The following is a 10,144-nucleotide window of genomic DNA, read 5'->3' as shown; positions in this document are numbered from 1 at the left end:
GAGGCCCCAGGGTCACTGGCACACGCTTTCTTTTCCTAATTAACCCCAACCTTGTGGCTCCCCTAAGGCTGGGGTGAGCTCTGTGTTCCTCTAGTTTCTGTAAGATGGTGAACTTGGCAAAAGCTGTCGTTAAACAGAAGCTATAGGAGAAAGCCGAGCTTGTGGAATCAGAATGGGTATTGGCATTTACTGCTCTCTTCTTGAATTTCTGCAGTTTTTGGCTTTTCCTTCTCCAAGACTGGGGTCTGTGGAACACAAGTGTCCTGGGAGATAGGAATAGGTGCTCTGAGAAAAGAGGGTTCCGTAGTCCACAAAATTTGGGAAACACCACCTGGGTACTCTCTCTGAGATGCACAAGGTACATTAGCCTAGATAAAGTCAAGAAGTCCTGCAATAAAAACACCTTCTAAACTTTGTTTTAGCCAGGGACTCTCAAACTCACTTGACGGTAGGGCCTCCCATTTGGGGAGTATACATCAACAATCTCCAGATGGGCTAATGTTCCTTGGAACACACATTGGGAAGCACTGTTTTAGGGGGCCTGCAGCTGCTGCTGACTCCTGGTTCTGTGTCCTTTGGGATGCTCTAGCTCATGGTTCTCTAACTTCAGAGCATCTGAGTCCTCTGGTGGGCATGTTAAAACACAGACTGCAGGGCCTACCCCCAGAGTTTCTAATTCAGTAGATCTGGGATGGGTCTGAGAATTTGTTTTCTAATGACTTTCTAGGTGATGATGAGTCTGCTGGTCCAGGAACCACCGTTTGGGGACCACTTCTCTTAGCTTGATGTTTTCTAGAAGTGGACATCCAGGAGTTCCAAGAAAACTTGGCATGTTTTTGAGTGTTGTCACCCCTCGTGAGTGTTGGCTGTCTTACCTGTTGAATGGGAGCATTGCTCACTTACTAGGGCGGTGAGGATAACCAGCCTGGTGTGTGGAAGGGGCCCAGAGCAGGACCAGTTGCTAAGTTTTAAATAAATATTACCTTTGGGGATCCAGATGTTGAAACATACTATAAAACTTCTATAATTGAAACAGTATGATACTGGTGCATGAATAGACAAGTAGACCAGTGGAATAGAATAGAGAGCCCGGAAATAGATCCAAGTACATGATAAAGGTGACATCTCAATGATTATTGGGGATAAAGATGGATTTTTAAATAAATGGTGCTGAGATGACTGAGTAGCCATTTGGAAAAAGATAAAAATAGATCCATATCTCACATCATACCCAAAAATAAATTCCAAGTGGTTAGGGATCTAAATGTAAAAAATGAAACCGTGCAAGTATTAGAAGAATGAATTCTTCTTCTTTAAAACCTTGATGTAGGGAAAACTTTGTAACTCTAATTCAAAATCTAGGAACAATAAAAGATTGATAAATCTGACTAAAAAATGTGTATGACAAAACTCATTTGGAAACAAAGTCAAAAGGCAGTGGACAAAGTGGGAGAAAATATTCACAGTGTATATCACAAAGGGCTAATATTTGTGAAGAACTCTTAAAAATGGACAAAGAACCAAAACTCCAATAGAAGAATGAGAAAAATATCCAAACAGAAAATTTACAAAAAAGATAATAAAAATGGCCCTTAAAGATATGAAAAATACTCAAATTCACTCAATTAGAGAAATGCAGATGCTATGATCTAAATATTTGTGTCTCCCCCAAATTCATATGTTGAAAACCTAATGTCCAAGGTGATGGCATGAGGAGGTGGGACCTTTGCAGGGGGGTGATTAGGTCATGAGGGTGGACCCCTCATGAATGGGATTAGTGCTCTGATAAAAGAGACCTCGTAGAGCTCCCAAGCCCCTTCTACCATGTGAGGACACAGGGGGCAGTTGGCAGTCTGCATTCTGGAAGAGGGCCTTCACCAGAACCCAGCCATGCTGGCACCAGGATCTTGGACTTCCAGCCTCCAGAACCTTGAGATATAAATTTCTTTTGTTTGTAAGCCACCCAGTCTGTGGTATTTTGTTAACAGCAGCCCAAACAGACTAAGATAGCAAATAAAAAAACACTGAGATACTTACCAGACTGGCAAACACACGAACATACATATCAAAACATCCTGTTGTTGAGGCTGTGGGGAAACAGTCACTCTTACACGTTACTGGTGGGCATGCAAATGCGTTTACCCCTTCTGGAGGGAAATAGGATACCACCTGACACACTACATACATACTTACATCGCAATCCAGCAACCCCACTTCTAGGACATGAAGGTGTATATATGTACAAGGTTATTTATGGCAGCATTGTTTGTAATTGCAAAATAATTGAAAACAACCTATTTACCCATATACAAGAGAGTGGTTAAATAAACTATGGTACATCCACACAATGGAATAGTATACAGCTGTGAAGAAGAACAAGGAGGCTCTCTCTGTGAATGGATGTGATATGATTTCCAGGACACACTGTTAAGGGAAGAAAACAGTGTCCAAATGAGTATCTATAGTATGCTATAGGAAGTACAGGAAAGGCAACCCAGAAACTAAATAGATTGGTGGGAAAAGGCTGGAGAGAAGGGAAAAATGGGATCAGGGTTGCTGGGATGAGAGGGGAATACACTCCTGTGAATATATCATTTTGTATAACTCTAACCATAGTAATGTCTCACCCCCCAAATAAATAAATGGTTAAGGTGGAGTAGGATGTAGGGGGAACGGAAGATGGAATACAAACAGATGAATCACAAGTAACAACCACACTGAAGGTGCTGGGAAGAAAAGAACTCACTGAAGTAACCTTGGAAAACAGTGTCTTGATTGGATACGAGAAGAGTAAAGGTAAAAATTATTTTACATAAATGCTGAAAGATAGTTATTAGAAGTGTTTCTTGCAGGGATATGTTTAGCAATTCTGAAACTATACCAGAATCGACCAATATATTAGAATCGAACAAATAAGTAAATAGTCTGTAGATTATGAGAGCTGGGTTTCTCACTATTAGAGAATTTGAGTTTGGTGTTCTCTTATGGCTAGAGTGAGGTTAGACATTTTTGGCAAGATGCCACCATAAAAAAAAAAAAAGATGCTGTGTCTTCCCTCAGTGCATCTTATCAAAGGATGTATGATGTCCATGCATCTTATTACTGGTGATATTTACCTGCTCATCCCTGGAATAAACTACTAGGATCTCTGGTTCCTTGTATTGGAGAGTGAGTGATGTTTAGAGCCCAAGATCTAAGTGCCAGGTGTAGTCATTGTTACTGGGTGTCTGCTTCTAAGCCCACTCTTGGGACAGAGTTAGGAGACGTGTATGTGTACTAACCCACTCATACACACACATAGCTATATTTCTGTATCTAACTATAACTTAAAAACCATGAGTTCATATTGATACCTCTGATTCTAAGCCAACACCACAGAGTGAAAGTCATGATGGAACCTAGGTTTTAACAGGATCCTCTGGCAGCTGGATGGAGCTGACTGCAGGAGGATGAGGGCAGAGGCTGGGAGACCAAGAAGGGGGCTGGCGTCCTCCCAGGATCTGAGTGACAGGCCTTGGTAGCTCAGTCGAGGGGCTCAGGCCTCTGTGGAAGGAGGAGGGACGTGGTCAGATTTGGTCCTTGCTGTGACAGCTATAGTTGGATGAAGGATGTGAGAGAAAGAGAAATCAAAAATGATTCCTACCTTGGGCTCAGCTTTCAAGTAGATGGGGAACACTGCGGGGCAGGAACACGGGGAGAACAAAAGTTCTGTTGTGGTTTGGGACTGAGCATGCTTATTATGTTAATGATCAGAAAATAACGAATAAAAAATGGTCAGGGGCTGCAGGTCAGACCCAGGACTAGGTGCCCTGGTTGCCATGATTCCTAGGTCCGTACCCCCTCCCACCTCATCCCTTCTCCCGAGGCTCCTGACCCTCTCTATCTCCAGCCCAGCCTGTTCCTGACGTTCTCCTTCCCCAGAATGGAGGCTTATGGCTAGGGTCTGCTCCGACCATCCCCGCCCCCCGGCCCCGCTTCACTGGCTCCAGACGCTGACAGCTTACCGGCCTGAGTGTCGACTGCTGTGTGCTGTGCTGAGTAATTGGCATGGGTGAGTGGGAGGAAGGATGGATGGACGGATGGATGACTGGCCAGTGCCTCTCTCTTCCCAGTGCAGAGTGCTTCCCGATTTGTCTTGAAAAGCCTGTGTAGGGCCTGGCCAATAGTCTGATTGGGAGGGAGGCGGGGCCAATGCCCCTTAAATCCTTCCCACCTGTGGTCCCCCTTGATGTAGGGACTGAAAATGGTGGGGTCATATGCTCAGCTCTGGGGACAGCAAAGCAGGCGCCAACGTTTATTAAGCATCTGCTGTATGCCCAGAAGGGGCCTTTACCACCACCCTCAGAGGCAGGGGCCATCCTCCCCACTTCACAGATGCAAAGCCGAGGGACAGGCCCTGGGCAGGTGCCACCTGCCACCCCATAGAGAGGGTCTTGGCTTTCTCTTGGGGCCCTTATGAGGACTGCCCGTGTGTGTGTGTACGTTCCTGGACACACCCACTTGTGTGCAGGTGTGCATGCATGTGTGCATATGTGGGGGCAGGAGAGACTGGTGGAGGGGGCGCCCCCACTCCAGGCAGCCCAGATGATGGAGCCCCCAACCCTGGATGCAGAGCAGGTCATTGAGCTGACCCTGGGCTCCCAACTGTGGCCTTGCTCTCTGTCGACCTGAAGCTGGCTGAGAGAAAAGGGAGGCTGACAGAGGACCCTAAACAGATTAAGGGTATATTATACGTCTGGTTGTCTACACATCTCTCTTTTAATCTGCTCTGTGACAGGTGCCTTAAGGATGCTGAGGGAAACTGCTATTCAGAGATGCAGGGTGACTCTCCCAAGGTCACACACTGAGCTGGTATGTGAAGGGGACAGGAAGCCCCCCCTGAGGTCAGCACTATGCACACCTCCCCTCATTAACTCTTCTTAGCCTCCTGTGAGGTAGATCTGACACCACACCCACTTTGAGACGAGGAAACATGGCTCAGAGAGGTGCAGTGAGTGGCCCAAAGTCACACAGTCTATAGGTGGCAGTGCTGGGACCTGAGACCAGCTGGGATTAGCAGGTTTGTCCCTGTGGCTGACAAGCTGTGGGTTTGGCTGCTGTCCCCACTGTGGTCCCAGATCCACCATCTCTCCAAGCGTCACCTTCCTGGCAGAAGAGCAATCGGCTTAGTCAGGTGTCTGCCCCTGTGCCACCCAGGGGTGACAATCTCAGCTGTTGCTCATGTGGCACCTGGCACCTCCAGCCCCTCCGGGGGGACGTAGTGAGCACTGGGGGGCTCTTGTACATGAGAGGGGGCCTGAGGAGAACTCCAGAACTGAGTGATTGTACCGTCTGGGCTGCCACCCTCACCGGCTGGCTCTGGCCTCATGAGAGGCTCTGATTGTCCGTTCTCCTCAACCCCTGGGCCAGGGGAGCCCCCGGGGTGGCCTGCTGGAGCTGGGGCTCTGAGGAGATGGGCGAGGTACTCACAGAGCTCACCCATCTCAGAGGAAGCATTTGGAGGGGCAGCTTCTGGACCAGGGGCGGCCACCTCCAGCTGTGCTTCTGGCTTTGGGTCCAAGGAATTCTCTGACAACTGGGGGCCTGGCACCAGGCAGAGCTGGCCGGGAATGGTGACCCCTTTGCTCTCAGGAGCTGCGCTGGGGACCAGGGGCTGCTCGCTGCTGCTACCTGTGGGGGTAGTTGCCTCCCCTGGAGGTGGGCTGGGCCCCAGGCCTGGGCTCTGGAGTCGCTTTCCCTTCAGGCTGCTCAGGGGATGGTCCCTGGGGAACAAGGGTGTCTGGTGCAGCACAAGGTCGCTGTAGCAGGTCAGGAACTCCTCACTGTCCGAGCGTGTGCTGGCGCGGCGCTGGGGCCCCAAGGAGACCGGGGGGCCAGTGAGGGGGCTGCCGGGGGCTACTGAGATCTCAGGCAGGCTAAAGACCACAGGCAGAGAGCGCTGACCATCAGGGCTTTCAGCCAGGGCCCTCTCAGTCCTCGCCCCTGCTGAGGGGCCTCGGCTTGACTGGGCCTCCTGCAGGCCCTTGTGGGTCTTCAGCAGCCCTCTCTCTGAGCTCGGCCTGCAGTGGGGCCCGTCCGCGTTCTCTCTGCCCGGCCTGAGGAGCTGCCTGCCTGAGGTTCCGAGAACGGCCTCACACATGACTCTCGTCAGGAAGATCTCAAACACCATCTGCTTGGTGTCCTCCTCGCTGCTGGCCTGGACCAGTGAAAACTCGGCCTCGGAGGTGGCCATGTAGCCCAGCCTGCCCAGAATGGTCTGCAGTGTGTGTTCAGAAAGCACAGGCCGCACCCAGTAGACAAAGTTCCCTGTGTATGTCTGGAACAAACAGGGTTGTTTGTTAGAGGGGGACACGTCTCAGCAGAGTGGCAGAGAGGGGCCAGGCAGGACCAAGGGCTGATGTCCAGGGCACAGAGGCTCCTGAGAAGCAGGTGGGCCAGGGCATGGGGCCAAATGGAAACCTGGCCCACAGTCATGTCACCGCTGTCCCATTTTATAGAAGGGCACCCTGAGGCCAGAGGCAGGACTTTGTCTCGAGTCACACAGCAGGAGAAGGACTGAGCCAGCTGGTATCCTGGCTTCCAGCCCAATAATCCTGGCCTGGAGCTGGAAGAGATTAAACCTTTCCAGTGGCTTTCCATAGCCAAAATCTTTCCCTTGTTTCTTGTGAGCTCCTTGGTGCTGTCTCTTTAGAGAAGCAGTACAGCCTAGTGGTTAGGAGCTGCACTGCCTGAGTTCGAGTCCTGTCTGGGTTGCTTATTATCTGGTGACCGCAGGTAAGTTGCATTAACCTCTTTTAGCCCTCAGTTTCTACATCTGTAAAATGGGACCAAAGTCAGTGGGCATGATAGACGACACACTGTTCCCCCTCTCAGAGGCACAGCCCTGGTCCCTCCCCGAGACCCAGAGGCACAGCCCTGGTCCCTCCCTGAGACCCAGAGGCACAGCCCTTGTCCCTCCCCGAGACCCCCTCTCTCCGGGACATGGCGGTGCCTACCTTCAGGGACCTGATTTCCTTCCTCCAGGGAAACAGGAGTAGGTTGACGGAGATCAGCTCTAGGAACTCCAGTGCCCGCACCAGTTTGCGGCAGATGTGCTGGGCAGAGCTGGGAGCCCCCTGGGAGTGAGTGGTCCCCAGATCAGGGGCCACATCCTCAGGCAGATAGAGCTGAGGAGGGACCCCTGTGACCAGCAGCCGCTGGGCCCTGCAGGTGAGAGCTGCTTGCCTGCAGACCCCGAGCCGGCCCTCCCCTGCCCTGTCCAGGTAGTAGCTGATGAGGTCATCCAGGAGGGTCTCCAGAGCATCCTCGTCTGGGCCTGGGGGTCGGGGCCGGCTCATGGCGGCTCCAAGAGACTGGATGTGGACAAGAGTCCGGTGGGCCTCCCAGGCCAGGCCCAGGCTGGCCTGCCTCTGTCCCGCCCCACAGCTCAATCAGGAAGCCGAGGAGGAAGTTGTGTTAGCAAAAGAGAAAGCTGTGCATGGTGTGGCCTGCCACAGCTTGTCACTCTGGGGCTGTGTTCATCTCCTCCCAGTGGAGCAGAGCCGAGGTCAGTCTGGGTTCTCGCCTTGACCCAAGAGCAAGTGGGAAAGCACAGCAGCGCCTGCATCCTTCCACACCCCCTCTGCAGCGGTCGCAGCCCTGCTGCCCGGCACCCTCAGCCCACCCTGATGTCACCTGCGAAGGCTCCTGACGCCTCCTGCTTGAGAGCCACCTTTGGCTGGTGTGCGGGCTGCAAGTGCCAGGGAGTTAACACCCAGAGGCAGCCCTCAGCCCACCAAGGAGGGGCAGTGGTAGAAACCCCAGCTTCCTGTCCTTGGTGGGACGCTCTGAGGTGTGTTCTACTCTGTCTTTTAGAGGGTCCCCAGTGGATCGCCCCGGTTGCCCACAGCAATAACCTGCTCACTGATGCATCTGTGTTGACTCTTCTCCCTCCCCGTCTTAACTCCTGACTCCTTCACTGTGCTTCCTGGGATCACCTCCCACATAAACATTTACACCCAGATCTTGAGTCAGGGACAGCTTTTGGAGGAATTGAGGTGGGTGCAATCACCTATGCACTCTCCCGTCAAGCCTTCCCTCCCTCCACTGCCCCCTCCCTCTCTCCCTCTCTCCCATTCTCCCTTCCTTCCATTCACCCACTACTTAATTCAGTGATGATTCACTCATTCATTCAGCCACTCAGTGACTCACTCGTTCCACGTGGGTCAGCATTTCTCAAAGTGTGCTCCACCGAGGAGCACTTGTTTGGGGCTTTAATCAGTCTTATGTGAGTGAAGATGTCCTGTGGCCAAATGCATTGGGAACCACTGGATTAAGTAAGGTCTCTAGGCTTCTTGGCTTTAGGACCTCTCATGTGGGAGCTCACTGGGGGTGTGAGTTTCTAGGAGGGGGCAACCTGCGCTCTGTTTCCCAACTTCTTGGACCTGGGTCCTTTCAATGTTCTCATATGGTGCTTGCGACAGTGTCGTCCTTGAGCAGGTGGCCTGGCCCGTTCCACACCAGCCCGGGGACTTCAGAGGCAAATGAGACAAAGCACCTGCCCTCGGTGGCTCACAGTCTGGAGAGCCCAGTTGGGGTGTGTGTGTGTGTGTGTGTGTGTGTGTGTGCGCAGGAGCTGGCCGTGACCTTGTAGTAACACAGCCCAGGAAGACTTGGTTCTTGACCATCCTTTGCTTTCTGTGAGACTCTGCTGGCCTCCTGCCCCTCCAATCATCAGGAAGGGCATCTGCCCGGTGCTTGGCCTTGGAGCGGCCTCAGACCTGGGCTCACCACACCTGGGGTCTGTTTGCTTCCTGCCCCCGACTCCCCTGCCCCCTGCAATCTTTTCCGAGCTCTGTGGCCAGGGCAGTTCCTACCCCTCTGGTTGGGAATTTACTTCCTCATGGGAGTGCTACTTGGAAATGGGTCTCCCAGTGAGTAGCAACTCTCCCTCTGGAGGCTGGTCTAGGTTAGTCATTTTTTAGGTCCAGTGGTGGGGATGCTACTCTTTCACACACATTAGTTCACCTGATCCTGAACCTCAGCAAGTTTAGGTAACTAGTCCAGGTCACATGTGACCACCCTTCTGGGTAGGAGACATAGGTCAGGGCTGTGCAGGCCAAGGTGGGTGGGAGCATGCTGGTGGTCGTTTGTCATCCTGACAGCCTGGGGCCAAAGAGAGCCAGAGAGGCCCTTGTCCATCACTAGGCCAAATCCCCTTTCCTCCCATTTTATGAATGAGGAGACTGAGGCAGGGAGGGTAAGAGCTGGGATTAAAACCCAAGTATATTAGTTTCTTATTGCTGCTGTAACAAATTACTGCAAATTTAATGGCTTAAAACAACACAAATTTATTATCTTATAATTCTAGAGGTGAGAAGCCCAAAATCAGTCTCATTGGGCTGCTTCCTTTTGGAGGTTCTAGGGGAGAATCCGTTTCCTCGCTTTTTCCAGTATCTGGAGGCTACCTGCATTCCCTGGCTGTGGCCCCTTCCTCCATCTTCAAAGTCAGCAGTATAGCATCTTGAAATCTCTCACTTCTCTCTTCATTCTGCTTCAGTTTATCACATCTTCTCTATGACCCTGTGCTTCTCTCTCATAAGGACCCTTGTGATTACGCTGGGCCCACCTGGACAATCCAGGATAATTGCCTCATCTCAAGGTCTTTAATCACACCTGCAACGTCCCTTTGCCATGGAAGGTAACATATTCACTGGTTCTGGGGAACAGGACCTGGACATCTTTGGGGGGGCCATTATTCAGCTTACTACACCAAGTCTATCTGATACCCAAGGCCATGCTTTTTCCATAATACCAAATATTTGTAAGACCACCGAATAGAAGTGGCAGGTTTGGGGATGGGTCCCAGGCCACTGAATTATCTTGAAGGGCTGGTCACCAGATAATGGAATCGGGTCCCGGGGAGGTTTAAAACAAAAGGGTTTTAATTTTCTCTTTCTCTGTCTCTCTTCTTGGCCTCATTTGCTCTCTGAGGAGGGGCCTGGAGATGTTAAACCAAAGTTTAACAAACTGGTACACACAATTTAACCCCCCCTCCCATGTGATTCTCCTATTGCTTTTGGTTACCTATGATTTAAACACTTCACTCATTCTGGACATCTTAATCCTCGGCTCTTGGGAACCCCGTCATGTCTGTGAACTGCCT

General features: G+C 51.2%; 1 protein-coding gene across 1 annotated transcript; it reads right to left on the bottom strand.

Annotated features, from left to right (window-relative positions):
• Window positions 1-5,218: 5,218 nt before the first annotated feature.
• On the bottom strand, window positions 5,219-7,337 carry LOC132417255 (spermatogenesis-associated protein 2-like protein). The gene is made up of 2 exons (XM_060000932.1): window positions 6,996-7,337; window positions 5,219-6,316 (listed from the first exon to the last, which is right to left on the bottom strand). The coding sequence occupies exons 1-2, from the start codon at window positions 7,335-7,337 to the stop codon at window positions 5,219-5,221; spliced, it is 1,440 nt and encodes a 479-aa protein (XP_059856915.1).
• Window positions 7,338-10,144: the final 2,807 nt, after the last annotated feature.

Source organism: Delphinus delphis, chromosome 20 (assembly GCF_949987515.2).
Source record: "Delphinus delphis chromosome 20, mDelDel1.2, whole genome shotgun sequence".
Classification (NCBI taxonomy): Eukaryota; Metazoa; Chordata; class Mammalia; order Artiodactyla; family Delphinidae; genus Delphinus; species Delphinus delphis.
Note: the sequence above shows the minus strand (reverse complement) of the source record. Positions and strands in the feature narration are given on the sequence as shown.